The sequence below is a fragment of the Protomyctophum parallelum genome (assembly GCF_964188405.1).
Source record: "Protomyctophum parallelum genome assembly, chromosome: 1".
Taxonomy (NCBI): Eukaryota; Metazoa; Chordata; class Actinopteri; order Myctophiformes; family Myctophidae; genus Protomyctophum; species Protomyctophum parallelum.
The window spans coordinates 79549889-79576470 of NC_139697.1; the positions used below are offsets into that span (position 1 = coordinate 79549889).

The 26582-nt window shown below is 39.2% G+C and overlaps 1 protein-coding gene across 1 annotated transcript; it reads left to right on the forward strand.

Moving 5' to 3' along the window:
• Window positions 1-9492: 9492 nt before the first annotated feature.
• zpld1a (zona pellucida-like domain containing 1a) lies at window positions 9493-19885 on the forward strand (the record flags this gene model as incomplete). Its single annotated transcript, XM_083767401.1, has 10 exons — window positions 9493-9601; window positions 10104-10324; window positions 11108-11289; window positions 12217-12289; window positions 12846-12943; window positions 15583-15663; window positions 15768-15939; window positions 17164-17263; window positions 18052-18081; window positions 19707-19885. Exons 1-10 carry the CDS (start codon window positions 9496-9498, stop codon window positions 19883-19885), a joined length of 1242 nt encoding a protein of 413 aa, XP_083623527.1. The 5' UTR covers window positions 9493-9495.
• Window positions 19886-26582: the final 6697 nt, after the last annotated feature.

The following is a 26582-nucleotide window of genomic DNA, read 5'->3' on the forward strand; positions in this document are numbered from 1 at the left end:
AGCAATGCATCGCAGTGCAAAAATGTATTTATGGCTGAAGTGTTTAGTGTACTGTATGTTCAAATACATGTAGTGGAATAAAAGTACAATATTTGAATAATATTTGGACCAAGATGTAGTAGTACAAGTAAAAGCATTGGAAATGGGAAATACTCAAGTTAAAGTACAATTACAAATTTCTCAAAATTGTACTTAATTAAGTACAGTACTTACTGTAAGTAAATCTGCATATTTACTTTCCACCATGTTCCATGTTAGATGAGCATGTTTTGTGATTGAACTAGTATGTCTTCAAAGTGTATGACCCTATGCAGTTCCATTACCTCCTCCATGATTTTTTTGTTTTTATTGTGTCTTGTCTAGTGAGGTCCCACGGGTTGGCATTGGACATGATGTTGGGCCACTATATTCCTAGGACGGTCGGAGGTAGCGGTTGAAGAATGTATGTATTTTGTTGAGTATGTTGGTTGGTACTTAACTTATGGTCCAGGTTTCTGAACTGTAGAGTAGGGTGGATTTGACATTTGAGTTGACTCAAGCCAAGAGACTATAGTCTGGATAGTTGGCATGGGGAATAAGGTTTTGCCTGTAGATTTATTGATTGAATAATTTATTAACAATTATTAACAATTCATGAAGGAATGTGAATCCCTACTGTACTTCCTTCAAATCCGCTCTTAAAGAGCATACAGTTGGCTGCAATTCAAACCTCCCCATAGAGGTTTCATTTGACCTTTTAAGTGGTCCTTTTGCTGGGTGACAGGGAGGGCACCCTTGGTTTGCATGATGATAGCCTGCTATACTGGTGGTGCTTTGTTGACATTTACATTTTATTATGTTCAGCCAGGGCACAGGGGACATTTTGGAATAGCTAATAGGCCTAGTAGCATTATGATAGAATGGTCATGTGTGACAACCAGTCAACCATAATATTGTGTGCAGCCAGGTATTGATTTGGTACAGCACAAAGACAGGTTACTGTAGTATCTCAAATCAAATCAAACTTTATTTATAAAGCACATTTACAACAATCAAAATTAACCAAAGTGCTGTACTGGGTGAGAACAACATTATTCTGCAAGTGCAACAACAACAAAAGTGCAACATCACATACAACAAGACACAAAACACAAACATCTATGTGGTTAAAAGCTATAAGGAATAAAAGTGTGTTTTAAGAAGGGATTTAAAAGACTAGATAGAGTGAGTTGGCACTTTTTTAAATATAGAAGGGCAGGCTGTTCCAAAGCAGAAGCAGCAAAGGCCCGGTTGGTTTCGGGAACCTCTAAGAGCAGCTTGTTAGCTGAACTCAGCGCCCTTTGAAGGGTGCTGACAAATATAAAGGGGCCAGGCCGTGTAGGGATTTATATAGGTATCTGTAATCAGAATTATATTTATCATCACAATGAGCTCTTAGTTAAGCTCATTATGTAATGCATGAATTGAAAACAAGTTAATTTGATAAAACTTCACCACTCTAATAGTTTGACTCTGATGACATCTAGAGGTCAGCATTTATAATTACTGCACCAGCACAGTCCAGCATGATTTAAATAAGCTCAATATTACCCTATGCATTCTTATTATTATTATATTATTATTATTATAATTTATTGAAAGGCAATATTTACTCTTAATTTATATCTATTATTTCAAGTGAAATGTGTTGTTTTTCTTTCTCTGTCTTATTGTTGAGGTCAATATTATAGGTCGCTTTTCGAAAAGAAGACGGCTCAAGCCCAAGCCGTGGATATCCACGGCTTGGGCGAGCCGTGTATATCCACGGATTTATTTTTACCTGTACTTTGAGATTTATCCTGTACTTTTAAACAGAGAGAGAGAGGGGGGTGGTGAGGTAAATTGCTTTGATAGCACAGTGGTGGGCTTGTGAGATTGAAGATTGAGATTGAGACTGAAGTTGCACGTACAGTACTGTACAGGACAGCTCTCATCTGTAATGTGTTTCACTTCATGGTGTGAACGACACGTTACTGTCACTCTTGTCTCTTGCAAGTGACAAACTGCAACTTGACAGTCATCCTCCTGTCAACAGCGCCCTCTGCTGTTTGTTTTCTTGAATTAGCTCGGAATCTGTTAGTGAGAGATTATACCTGCAGTGGCGATTGGTCTACTAACCATTTTTCTAGAGTCTATTAACCATGCTACAGACAATGCTATATTTAGACTAAATCAACTTGCTTAATTTGCTAAAAAATGAGACATGGCATTTGTGTTGTTGTTGTTCATGTAATGAAATTTGGAATAATTTGCCAGTGAACTAATTAGAATACACCATTGTCCAGAATCAAATTGTGTCTATATAAACTGAATGAGTTTGTTATTTTTTTCAAATAAAGTAATTTTTTTGAGAAAACCTAAAAAAGAAAAAATACAATATTGTAGGCCTAAATTGATTCTGACCCTAGTCATGTAGGCTACACTTTGTCTGACTGGATTAAAGATGCAGGGTCGTGATTTTTTTTCTAGATTATTTATATTATATTTTTGCATTTAATGCACCTTTTAAATGTTATGGCTGTAAGGATTGTGGTGGACATTTTTGTCAAAACTTGATTTTGCCACGGACACAAAATGAGTGGACAATAATATTACCAGACACACATAAAGAGATATCCCTGAATGACCATAACAGGTCTGTAACTCTGTGTTCAAATGGAACCAAATGGACCCTTTTGGGTGCCATAGTGTCATAGTAATTGTCATACATATTCTGAAGAAAACCTGCAGACTTGGCATCAATCAATCTTGTGACATAATCTTTTTGTGATCTATCTTTTTCTTTTTGCACCCAAAAAACTTTGAACATTCAGTGGACTTTCTGTGGTCTGGGGTTTTCTGAATAATTAGGCTTGAGTGCTGCCTGTGGACAGGCTAGCGCCCCTCAATAAGGTGTTTTTCCATTTCATCTGTAGCCTAGAAGTTTTAGAACCAGAGAGAAAAACAACTGGCATGGCCTACTGGAGTGGATTTTTCTGTTAAAACCTTTAAATACACTTTTGAAGGACCATGACAAAGACTTTAAATGTTGTTATAAAATAATGTCATTATACCTTTAAGTAAGTTGGTATTTTGATCAAAATAGGAACATTATAATGGTGTGTAAAAAAGAAAATCAAACATTTACCGAAATTGACACAGACACATTTGTGTAGTTGACCCATATGTTGATGACCCCTGATTGTAATCAAAATGATGTCGATAACACAAGTTCAGGAGTAAAGACGACCCTCTGTGTGTCACAGACACTCATCGTTTTTCAAACACCAATGGTTCTCAAAGTGGGGTCTGGGGACCTGTAGTCCCGAATATGAACTCTTCACTGACTGTACAGTTTTCTTTCTTACTGCTTTTTATTATTGGTACCTTACTGGGTGCTACTACTAACACAATTATGATTGATTTTTGTACTGCATTGGATTGATGCCAACAGATTAATTTAGTTGTACATGTGTGTAACAGTGTTCAATGACAAAATCCATCCATCCATCCATCCATCCATCCATCCATCCATTACTGGCTATTTTGGGAAAAAAATAATAATAAAGTAGCACAAATCTTCTTTTCTGGAGGTCCCTGACACGAAATCCTTTCAGATGGGGGTCAGGCGGCGGCCAAATCTATATCAGATGGGGGTCAGGCAGCGGACAAATCTACAGTATATCAATCGCAAACACCACAGCACAAGTACTGGCTGCGTTTGGATGCTTCACCTGCTTGTTGTGCTTCACACCTCCCCTGTAAAATGCTGTGTTAGTGAGGATTTGTGTGTGCATTTGCACATTCCATTCATGTGTGGATAAATCATTAACCTTCAGGCTTTCCTCAGAGGCTTTAAGGATTGCTGCTGAAAACTGCTCTCTCTCTCTCTCTCTCTCTCTCTCTCTCTCCATCCATCTCTCCCTCTCTCTTTTCTCTATGTTGCAATTCAATATGTCCGGGCCGGCCACCGAGGCTGCGTGGGTTCGAGTTCCGATCCCGACAACCTTTGATGCGTGTCTTCCCCACCCCATTTCCTGTCAACCTACTGTATAACTACCAATAAAGCAAAAAGTATCTTTTAAAAAAAGAAGAAAAAAACAGTACACTGTAAATACTGTACAATTTTGTTAGTGGGGACAACCGACCGGACAACATGCAGGGGTATAATCGTGGACTAGATTGGCTAGGTAGGATGGAGCTAAAGATGGAGCTAAGCCATGTATTTTCTTTTTTTAATTTATATTTTTTGTCCCACGATTTTGTAACCCATTTTTCACCCCTGTGTCAATCATCCTGTGATGTGATCCTGGGCTCTACACACCCTCCACCAACCTAGGGAGAGCAACAGACTTAACTCATGCTTCCTTCATGCTTGAGTGTCCAAGTTGCTCCTTTTTTTTCCTGGTTGGACGTAGCGCGTGGAAGGAACACGTTATTCCAACCAGTTCCTTTCCCCTCCATCAGGCGTCCCGGCTGATGGACAGCATCCTAAGGCCAATAATATTTCTCTCAAGCATTTTAAATCAATATCTTGGCTTTTAGAAGAGTTTAACTTTCTGTATGACCTGAGTAAAACTTTAAATGTTGAAAATGGATTAAATCAGTACCTTTACAGTAGCTACTATTCTAGTATTGGTATAGAAATGTGCTGGAAGTACCAAAAGTAGAAAGTACTCATTATACAGAATGTCCCATTTCACAAGTTTGCAAATGTATGAAACGTAAAAAAAGAAATCCTTTGAAAATAGCAGATCTACAAGCTCAAAATGCGTCGCATCGCAGCGCATTGTGATCTAGTAGATCGGCTATTTTGCTGACAAATATGACATTCATTTATGAAGAAACACACAAGAAACACCCCCCCACACACAAAAATATGAAATATGGAGATACAGTAGAGTAGACGACGATATAGAAACTAGCATGTACTGTATACTGTCTGTGGCTAGGTTAGAAACAACAACACCGTTTGTCTTTACTGCAGCAATAATAATAGTGTTGCTATTGGTGGAGAATACATCCAATTCTGAAGAATGCATTTGTCATGTATATAATGACTATGTCGACAGAGAGGAAAAGCTTATACAGGGATACTCTCTGAGGGACACAGGGAGTGATGCACAGACTTGGGGACTTGTAAGCATGCCAGGTTGATGACATTTTATCCAACAAAAGCCGAGAGACATGCCTTTTCATTTACTCAAAGGCATGAAATTATTTGTGTGCCATTCAAAATACTATAGAGGGGTCATTCACCAGCCGCCCAGTCAAGATTGATTTCACTGTAGATAAAGGGTGCTCAGATCTTATTCTGCTCAGGGATATGATCGCTTGTTTTATCATAGCTTGAGCCAATATCAGGTTTAAAAAAGAAAACGGAAAAAAACATGAGTTACTCTTTGTCTACTCATCAATGAAATCAGTTTAGCCAAATCCCGTTGACACACTTGACCTAAAAAGAAACGATATACAAGCTTTCCTACAAAAATATTATTTGTCAAGTAGGAGTGGCTTGAATAGTTGTTGTTGTACAGTATCTTCTGTTTACATGTCATACACAAGATAATGTAAAAATATATATGGTAATACTGTATGGTGCAAATGCAAAAACAGTTTACGTACCTACATAAATACAGTTGCATCCAGACCTTGTGCATGACAACAATTAACCAGTGTTGTCGTGGCAGTAAAATAAATTGTACATAAATGTTGTTTTAGTGTGTTGAGATCTATGTCTGAACTGCAATTTAAGAATTTAGCAGATGCTCTTATCCAGAGTGAATTACAAAGTAAGTGGCATGAACCATAGTTAATGACAGGATGAATGGTACTATAAATAGAGAAATAACCTGACCTGACCATACAGTCTTAAGCAAAGTATGTAAATGTAATTTAGATAGCATGTTATTTAGACAGGTGCTAGGTTCATTTCTTTACCAGGCTGCCATTCTATAGTTGCTATAGTTTCAATGTACAGATTATTATTTATTATCACTAGTCCTTACCCGTTGTGAGATATTTGCCCCCCCCCCCCCCCCTTGTGGCCGTGAAGGGTACTGCGCCCGGGTGCGTTTGTAATTGACTAATAAATAAATTAATAATCATTAATGTGTCAAATCGTTACGCCCTCCATATTCATATGGTCAATGCCTGTGTGAAAAGTGGGAGTGATTGGTGCAGGCAGTAAGGAGTTACGGCACTGTTTCTGACAGACACACACACACGGACACAGACACACAGACATTGTTAGAATTATAGTATGATGATGATATTGTTTAGAGACTGATGCTAGGTTCTTGGTTTACCTATTCTCCTAGATTACTGAGGCACTAAACTGTGTTTACCCTGTTTATTGAAATTGTCTGCTAAATGTCTAAATTGTCAACTGAAAAATGATTCAATTTAGTGCTAAAAAAAGTAACAGGTTTACAAAAACAAAGTGGGTGAACAAAGTTTGTAGCTTTTACATTAGCACCTTAAAGAAAAGGGAAAAGAATATAGAAAGAATTAAACAATACAAGCAAGCAAGTATATACAGTGCAATGTTCAAATATATAAAGGTGCATGGTTAAAAATATAAATCAAATTAGGCTTGTAAAAAATATTATGTATATTGACGTTGTGTGATCTGGTTCATAAGACCTGCAACCCAAAGAAATAGCTTAGAAACACCTTATGTTTCACATAAATGTACAGATAAGTGTGGATTTGATATAGGCTATAGTTGAACCTTGAGAAGAGACACTAATTTGTCCTTTCTCAGAATAAGAGGTGCTGGTTGTAATTCTGTGCCCTGGGACAATATGGGGCCGCCATTGGTTTTCATCCACAACAAGCCCTTGGAATTTTCCAAACCTTTGACTCCTATTCCGTGCAGTTGTTCAAAATGTGTCTGTCAGGCAGGATACAAAACACTGAACAAAAATAAGATGTCCAAGGACTACTTCAACAATATAAAGTGGTAAATTGGAAGCTTAAAGACTGGGTGTCTGTTGTTGTAATGGAAATGAACACAATGGCAACTGACAGCTTAATTACGTTTCTAAAACTATAAGACCGGTGAATAAACTACTGAAGTTGTCTATTAGGAAGTTGTCAGCAGAAGCTTGTTTTTGTCAAATGGTAATTTGATCCCATGCCCTAGCTATCTTTTCATGGCTCTCAATGCATGCATTTACAGTGATTGCTATACGTAACTCCATGGTTCTCTTATAACATAACATAACCTACAATGTACACAGCCCAAATGGGGCAAGTGCATATCATACACTGCACTCAGTGTTTGGCCAGAATGGGACAGGGAATAGATTGACATTGTCAATCGTTCTGCATGTTTGTAAGGTGATGAAAACCTACAAAATGGTGGCTTTGACGACTGTGCATGGTTACCTTGTATGGAAGTTGAGACCCCATAATCTAATCCTTAGGCATATAGGGAGATGGAATTGTGAAAAATGAATGAATGGAGCACTCTAGATGGGTATCGGCATGTGCTGAAATGAGGCACTATGTGAGATATTAAGGGATTGATCTACAGTCTTATAAAATCATCCCTGATTAGCTTAATCCTTAAAAAATAAGAGCCTGATTCCCTGCATTATGTGCACTCGACCCTCAACCAGCTCTCCCAAGTTAAAGAGCAGAGCAGAGAAGTTATAAGTTAAAGTGCCTTGAGGCTCTCAGAGTCACTGTTTTCTTGTAGACTACCTCTCCGCAACTTCAGTAATATTTTATAAATAGGAATACGCTGATGGATTAAATGGGCAAACATCATTTGACACCTGCTTGAGATTAAATCAAATGAAAATTCCAACAACCTTCTGAAGAATTGATGAATGATCTATTAAGGCCAAAAACAAAGAATTTATTTTAGGTGAAAGTTACACAAGGTAAGGACAGATGACAATACTTCCTCTTTCAGGCTACAATTTCCCTTTGTTTGCGAAAGACCGCGCTGTTTATGCCTTTAACTGGTTTTCAATAAGTAATGAGTTGGTATGAGAGTTAAGATTGCTTTTGCAGAACATATTGAAGACTAGGTGGGTGACTGTTAATGTGTTTAATCGTTTAATGTTTGTGGTTGAAAATGTATACTGTAGATCTGAGGGTCAATAGTTGCCTAATGTGTATAATGGAATTAACATTAGAAATTGAGTGTATTTTAAAATGTTGAAGACAGAACAAGTGGCCCTTTTGTTAGCCATTTGACCTAAATTCAGAGTTTGGTCTGATCTGTCATTGCAGAACCATCACTAGCTCATGTTCCATTATTCAAAGAGAAAACCTTGTGTGTTCCCTGGCCCGTTGTCTCTGTGTCTTCTTGCCCCATATAGTAATGTCCATATGGAAGATGGGCCGCCACAGGTAATCCACCTGAAAGTCAATGAACTTGACTTCCTTTTGCTTTACTCTGCCTGTTCAGGGTGCGTAAAAATCAAAGCGGAGCGGCAGGCAGCCGCTCGCAGCCCCGGCCAAGCTGATCGCCTGCTGCTGTGCTGACTGAGGTGTGCTTCATACAAAGCTTGAGAAGTGTGGATCCTTTGGGCCAAAAGGCCCGTATGATGAGCTCTGCGCTCCCCGAGCCAGGGAGAAAGGAATGGCTCAGTCAGCAAGCCAGTGCCACTGGAGCGATGAAAAGATAATTCTCCCCCCCACCGCCACGGACCTCATGCGGCGTCAAGCCATTTGTGAGCAGTGACAGAGCCAGATTGGGCCGAAAGGATATGAGTGGGAAACTTCAAAACCTGCTCATGTTTCTGTGGACGTGAAAGGATTTGTATAACACATTCAGATTTGATGGACTTTCCCATGTTCTCTCCGGACAGCCCTTTTTGTTGGCATGTTCAAATAATGAATCTCTTATACGTAGGATCTCCTTTTTCCCCCGGCTCCCAAGTCCCTGTTTCTAGTTGCCGGGTAGGGATGCTGTTCGGACCATTCCATCACCTGCGGCAGTCCCAAGCATATGGAGAACCGCTGACTCGCCGGCTTTCAGGAACCAGGGTGAGTAGCTGGGACACTGCTGGAGCTTCAAACTACCCTTCAAAAAGGTCCCTGGACAAAACCATCTGTAGATGGCAACCAGAAATCAATCTAGTGCAATTTACTTTATCTGGTTCCTCACAACTGCAATGCTTATGTGGGATTGACAATTATCTGATTATGTTCTTTCACAAAACAATGAGATGCACAGAGAGATTAGCCTTTATATTTTAATAATGACAGTAGTTGTCCGTTATGTGTTATTGTTACTTTGATGCCGTGATTGCTGGTATTCAGTTGTCATTCATTTGGACATTTTACGGTTTTGATACTGCAGGAGAGGCTTTAAAACATTTTCAGTTTCTCTGAGAAATACAACAATATAAAAGGATGTTGTTTTATTTCCATATGTTGGCAGTCATATTATATCTTAGGGTGAACTACATGAACTTCAATGTAAAGTATGAAAAGCATCACTGATATATTATTCATTATTCTCTTTCAGGTGCTGAAATGGAACATATATTTTTGATTCTTTTGCTGTTTTGTAAGGCCCTATCTGTTGGAGCTCAGTTCAATGGATACAACTGTGATGCCAACTTCCACAGTCGCTTCCCTGGTGAGGAACCATGGATTATATCTTTTTTCATAATCAATGCCTGGGATTTATTCACGAAATGTTTCATAATCTAAAAGGGTAAAGTTGACTACGTTTTGAAAAAGAAATGCATAACCTTTAAATGGGTAAAGTTGCCTGACTGTTTTTTCGTACAAGCAGTGTAGCCTACTAAAAAGAATAAGGCAGAATGCATCTGTCTCTCGTGCAAAACCGGGAAAGCATCCATGTGATTTTTGATTTTTGTGTTGGCTATTGAAAAACAGCATTATGTACAAGCTCACAGCACGTCACTTTGTGCCGCCCTGCGAGCTTGTGCATCTGCTATTTTCGAACATTTTTGAAAAAATCTACTACTGATTTAGAGGGCAATCTCAGAATCGTACTCAGTCCCAGGTCACTGAGGTGGTACTCTGCCTTTTTTAAATGTGTATTTCATTTAGCGATGTGACATCGTGCAGTGACACCCATGGCCTGTGCATTATGCTTGTGTTGTCTGTGGTAGCGGAGAGGGACATCAGCGTGTACTGCGGTGTGCAGACCATTACTCTCAAGATCAACTTCTGCCCGGTGCTCTTCTCTGGCTACACTGACACCGACCTGGCCCTCAACGGTCGCCATGGTGATGCCCACTGCCGTGGATTCATCAACAATAACACCTTCCCCACGGTTGTGCTCTTTAGCATCAGCCTGGCATCAATGGAGACCTGCGGCAATGCCCTAGTGGTACGAAGAAGGGAGTAAATGCAATTTAATATAGTAATATAATATTATTATTATTATTTTCCTTGTATATTAATCTTACAAATTACCCGGCTTCCCTCCCCCGAACATGGGCCATTTGTGTTCGCATAGACTCTCAACAAAGCTGGAATGCCCCACGGTGGATTCAAACACACAACCTCTGCAGTGGAGGGCACTTTACCACTGTGCCACACAGGCGATCAGTACTTACTTGTCTTGACTAATATGTATTGTGTACACCAACATTGAGTTGAGTATTAGTGAAATTGACACAGTTTTTTTGTCATGGATTATTAGATTACTGCTTGTCTATAAAAGTGATATTTTTTTACACAGGAAGCACAGAAAATGACTGAGACCAAAAGCTTTTAAAATGAGACAACTCTCTCAACAGCAAAGATACAATCTGACACATTTTATAGACTCGTACTCTAACCGTGTACTTCGTAAGCCACTCTGGAGAAGAGCCTCTGCTAAATGCCGAAACTAACTGTAATTTCTACTTCACTGTGTGCATACTTTGATAGTGACAAGTGGACATGGGAAACAATCATGTTGATTGTTTGCTCTTGGAAAATAATTTCTGGTGGTTTGTGTGGAAGTTCGATGCTCAGATAAGAGTGGATTTAATCGAGGATTAGGAAGGTGCAATAGTATACTCGATAGTTTGAGTGATGTTATCGACCCTCATTCTGTCCGACGACTAGGATATAATAATAATAGCTGTGATTGTATTGCTCACACTGATGTGGTTTGTTGTTGCAGGTCTCCTCCGGCCACGGACCTAACGCGTATGGGAACCTGTCACTGGTGCAGATAGGGAATGTGTCGGGGTACATCGATACGCCAGATCCTCCCACCATTATCAGCTACCTGCCCGGTCTGCTTTACAAGTTCAGCTGCAGCTACCCTCTGGAGTACCTGGTTAACAATACACAGCTTGCCTCGTAAGTCATTTACAATCTGTGATTAACTTAATTAAGCAAAGGGGGAGAGTGCATTATATTAGACTTTGCAAACTCATGTGTTTCGGGGAACTTTCGCCAAACTCATCTGAAACTGTCTCAGATTTATTTTGTAATAATTATTAATTTAATTATAATTGGTGGACAATACCAAACGCAGGCAAAACAAAATGCATGGTGATATAATGTGATATTTTCGTTTAGTTAAACAATAAAAATCCTGCTAGATGTCTGGGGCTAAAACTAATTTTGAAGTACTACTGTGTACTATAATTAAATATATGACTGAAGAATATGGTTAGTTGTACTTAATAGGAAACTTTATTAATTCAGTCTCAACCCTGTTGCTAATGCATCTCTAATGGTTTTTTTATGTAACCTTTAGGTGAAAATCCCATTGAGATCAACATCTCTTTTACGAGCCCTGCTCAGTGCATTTAGGGGTAGGCAACCTTAGGCATGGGTGTCAACATTTGGCACAGGGGAGGGTGGTCACTGGCACACTGGCATAAGTGTGAGAGTTAAAATAAAATATTCAAAAAAGGTTTAGTCGGATTGAGTCCCCCTTACATCTACAAATTACACCCTGTCACTCATTCAAACTCTGACAGGACGTAGTGGGGAGTATGGGAGATAGGTGGGTTATTGCTATAGTCTAATGATAATTACATCCTGATCCTGATGTGAAATAAAATATGTATAAAGATTATGTATAGCCTATGGACAATCAAAATCAGTTGGATTAATTTTTTATGTGGTGTCATAATTAAACTTAATGTTGATGGCACACTGAATGTCAAGAACATGAAAACATGGCACTGCATGTCAAAAAGGTTGCCGACTCCAGACTATGCAGTGGAATAAAGTTCAGGAAGTCTGATTTTCTTTTCTTTTTTTGTATTAATATAGGTCGGCTGCTGCAATCTCAGTGAAGGACAGCAATGGTACTTTCATCAGCACACTGAATCTACTACTTTACAATGTAAGTTCATATTACATGCACTGAAAGTATTCATATTACTAGGGTTATAATCACTCATCTGTTTCTTATTTACTGGCTAAGATAATTTGAAAGTCCAAAACTGCATACAAAACTACACAAAAATATAAATTGTAGTCTGAGAAGTAGTCTGTTAGCATCTACATTTGTAACAGTAACCACTTAAACCTTCTATAATTAGTCAAGTTGACCTGACTTGGCTTTGTACTTCGTCCTCTCTTTTTTGCCAAAAACAGATGATCTACATCTACAAGCTCACAACACGTCAAGTTGCGATGCATTGTGAGCTTGCAGATTGGCAATTTTTTAATGAATGATCCCCCCGGGAATAAGCGGTTAATAGCTGCGGGGGAAAAAAAACATTATTCATTTCAAGCTCAAGAGAAAATTAACTGACACTTCTTGATTAAATACTCTAAATGGGCTCATTCAGAAATTAATTAATGTTCTGCAATGCAGTGATAATGAACAAATCACCCTCTGCAATAGAGTGAATAATAACCAGCAGACATAATGGTGGTTGCATACTGTACTGTAGGACTCATCGTACGTGCAGCAGCTGTCCATACCCATGGCAGGCCTCACACTGAAGACAAGGGTGTTTGCAGCTGTGAAAGCCTCCAACCTGGATCGAAGGTATGCAAACTATTGAATCTGAGTGATTTTAGTGCAATCATCAAAATGTAATCATCAAAATGTCATGTTTTGGCACAGCCTCTCTAAAACAGTGTCAAGTGGTACGTTTTCCCAGTTTTATGATATATTGAATGGTACAAACTGACTGCCGGCTTGTCTTGTGTCTTCCACTTTGGCAAATGTGTAATAATCTACTTCTTCTTCTATGCAAATGTGTTACCATTACAAAACTGAAAGGAGTCGCACACAGCATTTTAATATGAATCACCAACGTAAAAAAATATTTACACCAGGTCCATCACAGGTCATTCAATTACACAGGTGAAAAAAGCAATATCGCGCTCAGTGACAAGATAATAATGTCAAAGGGAATCCCAAGGCAAGGTCAATGTATCTGTGGTACAGAATTACAAGTTGAGGCCAAGGATCCTACATTAAGGTTCTGTATAGTTCAACTGTTCCCAAACGTTTTAGATCGAGAACCAAAAGAGAAATCTCAATGGGAGCCAAACTTACAAAAATAATACATTATGAATTAACCTGTTAAGCCAAATCAATAGTGAAAATAGCTAATCTACAAGCTTATGGATTTTCTCTTGTAGCTTTCCTAGTTTCACTATTTTATTTAAAACATGCATGGATTTTTTCCTCCTTTTTTAATTTTTTAATTTATTGTTTTTATTTGTTTTCTGAAAATGATTTAATTTTGTTATTTTTGATAAAATATTTATCTTTATAAAACTCTTAGCCCATCCTACCAAACCCAGTGTGCTATTTCTGCACTGGGTAAAGCAATAAGTAGGTAAGTAGGGCAGTAAGATGACACATTCTTTGACAGATATGAATAATGATACCAATGGCCTAGATTATTTGTCTAGGTTCCATAATACGGACGGAAAACTGAAGTCAATCTAGAGTCATATGTTTTTGAGTGGTGCAACCACTCCAAGGAACAGCAATGTCCGTGTTCACCCATGTGTGTGCCTGTGTTGGTTCATGAGCACCAGTATGACTATGACTACCGTACCAGTAGGGGCGCTGTTGTGACGGAAACAGAGAGAGAGAGATAGTATTAGTGCTGCACTGTTGCCTGCTAATGAGAGAGAGAGGAAAGGGGGAGGGGGGAAGAGAGGGGAGTTGCACCACTCAGTTCACACAGGTGTGATTTTTTGATAATCTGTGGAGACTAGAGGGTATGCGTGTGGCATCAACATCATCATACCCGGAAGTTATGCGTTTAACGCCTATTGTACTGAGTGTCAAAAAACTACTTTCTGGCCTTGACAGCCCATACATCCAAACAGATTCTTAAACTGATTGCATTAAACGACATTAAACTCACTTTGCCACTCACTTTATGCATGTGCATACCCTCTATATATATAATCATGCTGTGTTGACAAAAATCATTCTCAGCTTTGGCATCCAAAACATGTGAGTGACATACTGACATAATAATTATCTTATGTCACATAATGTGACCCGACTGTGTTGTCGTGTTCTGTTGCAGGGCTGTGGTTTTGACACTGAAACAAAGCCAGCCCTGGTCTTACCGCATATACTGTCAGCTTTAATAGAGAGCCCCCCTTCCTGCAAAATTCACTGTTGGATGCATGGGTTGTTGGGTTCACTACAACAGAAACAACAAAAGACACCAGATTACAATACACACAAGACACATTACAGAAATACATACCGTAATACATACAGTATGTTTTACAGAAATGTATATTGGACAGTATAGGCCGTATAGTAACTCTTTTGTCAGTATTATCAAATTACCTTTGACTTGTTGTGGCCATGCTAGCCATGGTTCACATGACACTCACATGACTTCACCCTGTTTTGAGCACCCGCTTCGAATGTTAGACCCATAATCACCAGTAGGTTACTTATCAAGACCATGCAATGGAGCGTGGGTGCGTTCGATATAGGCACACTGACGGCACTGCTAATACAAACTAATAGACGACTGTGTCCCCAGTGTGCAAATGTACATTTCCGAATGCACCCATTTTGAGAATATGGCCGGGCGGTCGGATTAAAATGCTTTTTATTGAACAATACAGAATGCACAGGTGCTAGTAATACCCGAACGTGCAAAAAGCTAACATCCGTGGCCCCATGGATGAGCGCCCATATTTGAAATCTGAATGTACACAATAACTTTGTAAATGTAGCAAGGGCCTCAAAACAGGGAGAAGTCACATCAAAAGTCTTCCTCCCATTCTGTATGGAAGCTTTAGTGTTTTCGGGGTTCTTTGCCTTTCACATTTTTACATAACTTTCTAATGGTACTGACGTTTGCATGCAACACTCAAAGCATTGCAGTGGGGGTTTGCCTACTATAGAAGTCGTGAAGGGAGTTTACATGGTCCCTCTTGATGTCAACCAATCAAGTCACCTTAATTCAAGTGGCAAATGCCAAGAAGGATGAGTTTTGTGATTTTCGGTTATGGCTACATATATTATGGTTATGGTATATTTATATCAGACATGTCATGTGGTCTACCTGCATGCCTTTGTGATCTACTAGTTAACTAGTAGATTGCACTCTTTTGGGCACCCCACTGTAAACACTTCACGTGATTGCACCTACTTCAGTGACCCTGAAATCTGGCTTTTGTTTTATTAAATAGATGGAATGTGCTCATGGACTACTGTTACACCACTCCCTCTGGAAACCCCACCGATGACCTCCGATATGACCTTTTCTTTAGGTAACCAACACGTTTGAGAAACAACTTTCAATTTGTATGCATTTTGCAGATGTTGTTGTGGATTTGCTTTCTGATCATGTGTGTATTTTTCTACCCTGAGGTAGCTGTGAAAAAGACCCACAGACTACTGTCTTTGAGAATGGCAAGAGCCAAATGGGCCGATTCGCCTTTGAAGTATTCCGCTTCGTCAAACACAAAAACCAGAAGATGTCCACCGTCTTTCTACACTGTGTCACAAAGCTGTGCCGAGCTGACGATTGTCCATTGCTCATGCCGGTGAGTCCTAATCATCAAATCCTCAGATTTGTGGGTAGAAAGCCCAGTTTATACTTCAGTGCATCATGATTTTTACCTGGAAAATCTGTTATTTTTGGTGAGTGTCCCCATTGTACAACACATAAAGTATTGTATATAATTAAAATAATTTGCGAAGTATTTAATGATTTCCTAATATTAACTACTGGTAAGTCAAAATATCCATTCAAATCAAATGTATCAATTCTTAAACAAAATCCACATCCTGGAAGTAAACACTGGAACCAAGTTCAGACGCATGGTAAACATCAGCAACACACAGCAAACAGAATCCAGGCCTGTTTGTAGTGTGAGGAAGTGAGAGAGAGGCACTATACCACAGGTACCCCTGAACCATGTGTGTGTCTCCTTGTGGAGTGGAGGGAGAGTGAACCTTGTAGTTTGTAACAGTCACTGTCAACTGAAACGTTCAACCAGAAGCTTTAACCAAGCTGGCAGTCAAAATGGTCTAAGCGGTCCAGGCACCAAGGCTGTTAATCTCGATCCCGTCGACCTTTGCTGCGTGTCTTCCCGCACATCTAACCCTTTCCTGTCAAACTACTGTTAGTCTATTAATAAAAGGCAAAAGCCAAAAAAAAAAAAAAAGAGTAAAAAAAAAAAAGAGTAAAAAAAGGTCTCTATTGTCCTTTTTACGGCAATGTTTTCATTATTAATTACCTCTACAGAACCATATTTCACAATTACATGCTGTTCATGATAGCCAATTTGCCTCTCAACACAAAGTAACCTGCTAATTATTACAAAATGAAATGGTTCTATCTCAAAAAGAGAGAATGAGACAACATTCATTTTCATATTTTATATAATGTGGCAACATTTTATTTATTCATAACATCAGTAATAGATCAGCATCAGTTCTTTCATAGGACGGAACCAACTGGGCAGGATTAGTGGACACTGGACACACACATCTACCATTGAGCAGTCGGTATATTCTCTTGCTCGTTCTCAAGCCCCTAACTAACATGATATAGGTTTCATTATATAGGAAGATTTGTTTTAGGCTTTTCTACCTTTATTCATAGATACAAGTGTAGATTGATAGGAAAGAGGGAGAGTCAGAAGGGGAGAGACATGCAGCAAATTAATGAGACTCGAACACGCGACACGGCCAGAGCCTATGTGGCATGCGCCTGGACCACTAAGCCAGTGTGCGCCCCATGTATATCTCTACTTTCTCCACAGATCTGTGGTAGCAGGAAAAAAAGAGACATCCCAGAGCATAAGGAAACATCTGCGTCCGGAAATGCTGTCATTACCGCTGGGCCTATAATCACACGGAGTGGTATGGTTCCATAATATAACATAATGTCGTCGCTGTCGGGTGGAACCTTGCACCATATGTCCAAAACATGGAACCAAAGTACTTATTTATCTTGTTAATATTTTTCATTGGTTCAATATTTATAAAACCCAGAGGTAGACATAACCACTTTTACTTGAGAAACATTTCAAAAATAGCTAAAGTAGCCGATCTACATGAAGCTTACAACATTTTGTACTTTTGAGTGACACTGTAGTATGGTGAAGTAGGGCATTAATTTACGGGGAGTAAAACAAATATGAAATATAGAGGTACAAGGTTTCTGCCCGACAACGACAATATTTTTTTTTTCGTTTATACTGAATGCATTTACAGTACCTCACGCCATAAAACCAACCAAGCAGCTCCTCCGGTTACTGTCATAAATCTCTGAGATGCGATTCTTTGAACTGAAACCTGAAGCTTGACAGTGCGGTAATCTGTCATGGTCCCTCCTTTAACCTTTAAACTGTGGAAAGTTATATTGTAATACTGTCAGTGTTGCTCAACTCTTAATTAGCCTTCCATATTTTTATTATGGATAATCTTTCATGAGGTATATTATCCGATTGAATAGCGTAGGCTTTAATCATGTAAAACTGAAGGGGTGATGGTGAAAGTGTCCTCAGCTGCCTTGGATATATACTGTTTTAGCCTTTCACCAAGTGCCTATGGGCATCCTGTTCAGTCACACTGTGTACTGGGATGAACTTTGTATAATATCCGGTATTGTCGTACACTTAATTGGCCTTAATTACTGTCTTTTACAGACGACACACCAACCAACAATTCACAACTGGGTAAGTATTTTAATGACATCCTATTAAAACGACATTATACTGTAAACATGTTATCTCTGCCAGGGCACCAGGCCAGGAGGAGGAGATTATGTTTTTGCTCCTGTTTGTGTGTACGCCTATAATGTCTGTGTAGCCTATCTGCGCTGTGTCTTTGTGTCTGTGTGCACAGCGAATTTCGGACACCGCTGGACTGATCGGCATCAAACCTTGCATGCACACTCCTAGTAGACAAGAAGGAATACACTCTGAATCGGCCTGAAATATTCTAGTGAGGGGGGGTGCTGGCTATGTACCTTTGCACCTCTACACCGGCATGCCTATTAGAGCATTGGACCACCATGGACCAGACATTATTGACAAAAGTCATGTCAGAGATTTTATTCAGTCTTTTCAGATACAGTGATGGCAATGGTGAATGACGGATGATGAGTGATGATTTGACTGGCAAGAGAAATAAATAACAGTCAATAATGAGGATAAGTCAGGCGTAATACACAGTAGGAAACATAGGCAATGCAACAAGTAGGATATGAAAGGCAGACTTACATTAATGCATCAGTATACAGGCACATAGGAGTTGTGGTGCTGCAAGCACCTCTCAGTGAGAGACAAATGTTTGTATGCTGCCTAGTTAGGCCTATATATCCCTCAGGTGTACAGATTATTAGCCCCGCCCACACCACCAACAGGCAACCTGCTAGTGCTCCGCCCCCACTCTCAGCTAGAGTGGTGGGGTTTTCTATAGGCCTCATGGTGGCGCTATAGCATGCAGCTTTGTGTTTTGGCCTGTAACTTCAACCTTAGGCCCATTCTGCCTAACTAGATTGTTACAATTCTACAAATATAGCATAATTGGAATCCCATCATGAGAAGACTCTGTAAAGCACACCTCGAAAAGCACCTCCATAGTGGCGCCATAATGTGAGGTTAGATTAATATGGCGTACAATCCCCCTACCGGGTTAGATTAATATGGCGTACAATCCCCCTACCAGGGTCCTCGCGTCTTGATGGCTGCAGGCCATGACTTACCCAGGCCTGGCTATGCAACCCAGCCTGCCGGAGATATGCTCTTTTCTACTTTTTTACATTATTTACAAATAGTTTAATGAATATGTCTGTCATTTCTTCAACCGTGTGTATGAGAGATGAGAAACGTCCAATGTAATCTATGGGCTGTACACAACTGGTTCCCAACCAGTGGGTCGCGACCCATTTGTGGGTCGCAGGCACATTTTTATGGGTCTCTTTATTTTTTGTTTCATACATTTAGTTTTTAATTATTAATTATTATTCAAACTTATTCAAAAGACGTTCCCAAAAAAAAAAATCAATTATTCTTTTCAGTAATTTCATGAAGAAATCAAAGACAAATCAAAGAAATTCCATGAATTAGAAAACAAATTTCTAAGAAGCAGGGAAAATAACCGATCAACAAGCTCACAACACGCCATGACGCGACGTGTTGTGAGCTTGTAGATCTGCTATTTTCACTAGTTTGGGTACCAAATTTCTCTTTTGGGCCACGAGCTAAAAGCTTTGGGAACTACTATACACTCTCTGAATCCAATTAACACTACTGTGTATTCAAGGATCTCTTTGAACCAAATGCTCTTTCCTTTCCAGGCCAGCTGAGCACTCCGGGCTTTCGCATGAACACGGTGACCAGTGCGCTCCTCTCAGGCGTGATCATCCTGGCTGTCATGAGTGTGTGCTTCTTCGTCTTCTCCCTCACCCTCCTCAAAGGCAAGAGTGCAGCCTCCTCCAGCACCCTCTCAGGGGGCCATAACCCGGCCTTCAACTGACCCACTCGCCCACCGCATCACAAGCACATTACTAAAGCCTTGATGTATGGCCCATTGCATGACGGTGTTGCGCGGCAAAAATAACAGATGTACAAGCTCACAGTGCGTCGCATTCGTGACGCGTTGTGAGCTTGTACGTCGGCCATTTATGCCGCATGACACCCTGGTAAGACTAAGTATAAATCAGGCACGACTGCCCTCCATGACTGTATGGAAAATAATACCTAGCAAAGGAGAGAACATGGCGATATGTGACATTTGTGCATGTGTATTGACTTAAAAGCAGGCAAAAAGCCTACGCTTTTAATTAGATAATGTTGCTTTGTACAATGTGCATTAGTGTAGGTCCAGAGGTGGAATAATTACGTGTATTGTACGGTGACTATTTTGGTCATTTTGCTCCAACCATGATGATGTGACAGACCAGATTGTTGTACAACTTAATTCAATACCTCAGCTCTCAAATGCAGGGTGTAGGATCAATTACAAGAAACACATGTAGTGTATAATAATGACTGGTCAAACTCAGACTTCTTATTTAGGGGAGATGTAAGCCCTTCAGTGAGTGAGTGATTGAGTGATTATACCAACAGATCTAGAGAAAATAGAATCTTCATACAATATTTTGTTTGACTATTGGGGTTTGGTAAACCATGGTAACAAACAGCCCAAGGCATGGATGTCAAGTTGTAAAAAGCCTAAAAGCATTAATATGCTTAAGGAGTTCCTCGCCGTAAGCGACAACTTTAACAACTATATTGTTAAACTTAACATTAAAAACTATATTGGTATTCTAATTGAAATAAATCTTTAATTTATTAATGACACTACTCAGTAGGAGGGTAGTATAATGATTAATCACTTAATTTAAATACTTTTAGGTCACTTTATACAGTATAAACAATTTGGAAAAACATAATGGTTAGTCATCTTACAATTGTATATGTTTTGCCTGTAATGGCACATTGTGTTACTGTCCCTATATATTTTTTTCATAAAATGTCATTGATACACTATTCTTAAATTATGTACAAAGCATATTGTGCATATTGCAAATATTGCACTTTTACATGATTAAACATGCCCAGTGCTGTGTTTCTAATTGATTGGTTGGTTGAAAATTACTTTCCATTCCAATTCTTGCTGTGTAGGATTGCAGCTGTATTTTCTTTTACCATGTAAAGTGTGCCACATATCTGTCAAAATTACAAAACAAACACATCTAGTGTAGTTATAACTATAAAACACAACATAATGTCACACCAAAAGTGTCTGGAATTCAAGCCGTACTATATTGTACTAAAGGAAAAATAAACAGAAATGTAATACAAAGAAGAGGGATATTTTAGAAGTTGATAGATAGATAAGATAAGACTATATACAGTAAGACTAAGATAGATTGAAACAATGCAATAACTAGCAGGAATCAGCTGAATTGAGTCTCTGGAAATATTTCATGGAAGGTCCCCACCCACCTTCCCGTAACTTTTGGCTTGATTTACTGAGTAGAGGATATGTTTCAGGTCAAAATTGAGGATAAGGCACAGGTGTTTGGAAGAGGTCCCTTCAGTGTTTTTCCACACATGTGGATAAGTGAAGCGTGACCTCCTATGACTATATTTCAACTGTATCAAACAAGGGCGTGTGCAAAGGGTTGTTGAATTGATCAGATTAAATATACAGTCAGATTGTCATCTGACAGTGAAATGGTTTGGGGAGCATGTCTGACCTGCAAATATCTGGGGGGGAAATGGTTTGGTGGTTGCATTTCTCCGATTTTTTTCCCCTCTGACATTCTTGAAACGAAGGATCAAGTACTGTATAGTAGGTTGAAATAAATGGCAAATTGGCAGGATACAGGGCTTGAAAAAGAGAAACCACAAAACCCAAAGTATTTTCTGAACTGAGCCTGTGAGTGTCTGTCTGTCTGTCTGTGCGTGTGTGCACAAATGCTATCAAAGTATGCTGTAACAACTTCTGCAGCCTTGCATTAAGATTTATTTTTTGTGTGACAAAAATGCAAGGTCATGAAGTGAGTCTGCATGGGTCTCTCCTAGGAGTCACAGCATAAAAAAGTTTGAGCACAGCTCCTCTGCTCAACCAGCAGACTTCATTAAGGCTGTGTCCAATTATACTTTCAGACAAAAGCGTGTCAAATTGCCAATAGTTGAGTCCCTTGGCTCTAATGTAGTGCAGGGTGATGCAGGTGGAGCTATCCACAGCGGGTGGTTAACTGCTGTCTATTGTTTTCTCAGTACATACAAGCTGCTGGCACAGCAGACGGTACTGTACATAGAGGTCAGGGAGAGAACGAAGAGTCTACTAAGACCATTTTACATCAGAGAGCGGCTGTTCTGGTGAGAAGATACCATTTGATCGAAATATTTAAATACATATTTACTAATTATGAATATCAATAGTCCAACACCATAATATCAGAGGATGCAGCACCCTAAAGCCGCTTTTAGAAAGAAAGAGGATACTAAACCCATTTCGGCATACAAAGCCGTAAATTACTGAGATAACCTTTGAATTATACACTAATAAATCGTCGGGACTGTAATCGAGTAAAAGTACTCAAGTCAGAATGTACCCAATGTAAAGGACTGTAAAACCTTTTAAACCAAGTTAATATTTAAACTTTAGCTTTAATGTTATAATGTTAAACTTATAAAACTGTAATCCTACATTAACCTTTTTAAGGATAAATACTTTAGAGGAAAAGCTACAATACTTAAGGAGTAAAAAAGTAAAAGTATCACCTTACTTCAGGAAAAAGGCAAGAACCAAGACATGACGCATGTCTCTCCCCGGAACTGATGTCCGGGACTTACATTATATACCGTTATGAAAACAAAACAAACTCTGACATAGGAAGTAATGCATTTTGGGTTCAGAGGTTAATCAAAAAGTGAATAAGGCGACACCTATTGCCGGGAGGCCTACTTGGGAGACGTGGCATCTCACACTTCCGGGAAATCCAGGAAGTGTAACGGATGGGAAATGTAGTTAATAATGATAATGTAGTTCACTACTCAAGTCAATGTCAACCAGCTAACACGTTAGTTGGAGACTGTCTGCTCTGGGCGCATGGAGACCAAGGACAAAAAAACATGTTGTCACAGACACGCTGGGTGTTTTGGCAAACAGGAACAAAACAATTATTTATCTTCACGCCGGCTGGGGCATAAATAATACTATCTATTCTAAACGCTGGGGCAGAAATGAGATGTACCTCAGTGGGACACAGGGCATGAAGTGAGATGAAAACTTAGTGGAACAGGGTGACAGGGCACATGTAAATTCATTCACAAAATAACAGATCTACAAATGAGTCCCGAAATACCTATCAGCGGCTCAGATATAAAATGGTCTTGAGTATTCTTCTTTCCCACCAAATCATCCCACGGCCTGCAACATGGTCAGTAGCTTGACACATCTGATAATAATAATAAAACTTTATTTATATAGCACTTTCTAAACCAAGTTACAAAGTGCTTGAACAATCAAAACAATATAAAACATCAAAATACAACAATAATTTCACTATAAAGAGATTTTGAAGAATAGTGAAAATAGCCGATCTACAAGTGCAGTACTCACAACCCATGTTTGGTCTGTCATGGAACAGAACAGACAACTTGGTTGAGAGATCGTAGGTGTATTTATACTGTGGTGAATGTGATTACACTGGGGATTGGCCGGGTGATAATGAAAGGCAGGTGAGTTTGATAAGGAGGGAGGAGTTGTTGATAAGGAGGGAGGAGTGGTTAAGGTCAAGCGGAAGGAGGTCTCTTCTCCCGAAACTGCGTTGTATAAATACAACTTCCCGTAATAATGAAATAATAATAATGATAGAAAAAACTAATAAGCAATAATACAATAAATGACTTAAGGAGGTAAAAAGGCCAACCTATATAAATGTGTTTTAAGAGAGATTTAAAACTTGTTAAGGATCTGGTTAGCCTCAGCAACAAATTGTAGAGAAGATGGGGAGAAGTACTAGTATTTATTTAACAGTGTACACGTACAGTATAGCTATGTTGCTCGACAGCCAGACAGAGCTAGGAAGGTCAAAATGAAATTTTGGGCCCAGGAGGTAAAAGAGTATTAGATTTTGATTTGATTGTTTTTCTTTTATTGTGTGGGATTAGGGATAGCTTGAAACATAAGCTCAAAAGTTAGCCAACACAGACTGAGGGGTCTAGATCGTTGACTGTACAAGTCAAACAACAAATACAGTACACAAATACAGTATGTACAACACACAACACTGTCTTAAAACTTGTGTAATACATATGATAGCTCAATGTATAAGAATTTTAATCTTTAACCTAATTGAGATATCATGCAGAAGAATGAATGTTTGCTGATTTTGGTCTATGTCCTGAGCCACCCTTTTGACGTTCCTTGGACAATATCTCCCAAACAAAATAATAAAATATCAACAAGCTATACATTTTATATGAGCTTGGTCCAATAATGATCTGCATAAAGTGAAAAAGCACAGCAGAAAGAGAAGAACAACCACAAAAATAATAGGGTTTCAGCACCCAGTTTGAAACCCTAATTAGGCCAACTGGATTACGATCAAGCAAGTGTGTTAAAATATTATTGCGGTAGATACTGTATCTCCAATAGAAAGTACGGTATAAGTGAGGATTAAAAGCAATATGAATATGTGTCTGACTTGACCATCATCAGCATTACCAGTCCATTCATTTGCGTACAGTACTTCTGCTGTAGTAGTCTGCTGCTGTATGGATGAGCCAGTTACTGTAAGACCACATTATAGCTGGCGCCTGAGTCTGGGTCTATATTATAATTCTGATTCTATTGGATGTGCCCCTGGCTGTCGCTCCTGAGAACGCATTGGTGGCCAAGGTAGTTTAGAGGGTTAGTTCAGATTTTTGGACTTAAAGCTGTAGGAAATACTTGCTATTAATATAGTGGTTGCAAAAGTATTGTCCCATAGTGGGAGTTCTGGTCTGGTTTTGGCGAATATTTAGGCTAGTAGTTCTGATAATTTGGTGGGGGTCACTGGGGGCCACTCATTTAAAATAAATGTATCCCCAAAACTAACGTCATTTCTACCACTTTCGTTCAACTTTGACCCTTCTGTCACATGGAACTATGTTTTTGTGCTGCTTCTGGTATAGTGATACTGGACACAAAAAAAAATCCATGTGAGGGGTCAATTAAATAAATGCTGTGCTATATGGTAGAAATAAGTAAACAATACACTTTTTTTTAAATGAGTGGCCCCCAGACCCCCACCAAATAACGGAACTAGCCTGCTTAATATTCACCAAAACCAGACCAGAACTCCCACCACAGAACTCAGGCAATCAATTATTACCTTAGTCCAAAAAATCTGAACTAACCACTAAGTGCATTTATGTGGGAGACCAGGGTCAATGTTATTTACAGCATAGGTATTTTTATTGATTATCCACGGCACGAGGCTGAGCTTGCTCTAGTTTAGAAAATATCTGGGAACTGTATATGAATGATTACACCATTGTTTGCAATAATCCACTGGAAAGGTCACAAATGTATGGTCATGCATTAGTGAGTGAGTTACGCCTAGGGATTATTTTTCCATGAAGTCAAATCTGTCAATGTTTATCTTCTCAAGTTTTCCTCTTTGTGAACGCAAACATTCACGTGTCTGACATTTATTGGAGATGAATGGAGACATTCAACCGGAAATTTCCTCTAACCTAATTCACTTAAAGATCTTATCAATATATCCACTTGAGTCTATGGTTTAGTTATAGAACCTTAAATGTTAGCTGTTGATCATCGGTCATTCTGCTGGCTACAGAATTGTCATGAATACATTTTAATATACCTTTCCTAGCTGTGGTCGAGTTAAGATGCCCCCCACCCCCACCCATGCTTAGCCTTTAACCATTTTTGAGGGGCGCTAGCCCCTCCTATATACAGCTTTTTGTCATAACTCGTGTCACATTTGCCATTGACAATGAAAGGAGAATTTAAGTCATATGGGTCTGAGCAAATCGGCTAATCGGCTATGCATAATTCTGGTTAATATTATTTGCGTCGGTATAACATGAACGAGAAGTGGTATGGTATGGTATCTCAGTGATGTGAAAGAACTAGGGCATGTGGAGGAGGTCGGCGGAGACGATAAGAGCTCCCCTCACTTCACACGGGTGTGATTTTTTATATTCTTAACAAAACTAGTTACTTATAGGTACTGAAAAGTCAACTTGGAGTCATACGTTTCCCACATTTTGGTCTAGTCTTGGTATTATTAAAATATGGTCTAGTATGGGTATCATAATAGGCCTATTGTGTGTGCTTTTGTAGCTGATAAATGGGTACTTTCTCAAAATGGTAACCCACCCGAAAATGTATTTCCCATTTATTAAAGAGCTGGAGAGACGGGGAGACCCCTGTTATTGAACAAACAAATATTAATATTAATATGGGAATGAATCTATCAAAATATAAAGCTTTAATAGACAGATTACATTACCCTCATTTCTTTAGGTTCTTTTTTTTCCGGCTTTTCTACCTGTATTGATAGTTTCAAGTGAAGATTGACAGGAAAGATGGAGAGAGTGGGGCACGGTGGCACAGTTGGTAGTGCTGTCGCCTCACAGCTAGAAGGTCCTGGGTTCGATTCCCGCTCGGGACGCTGTGGGTGCTGGCGGCGTGTTTTCTCCTC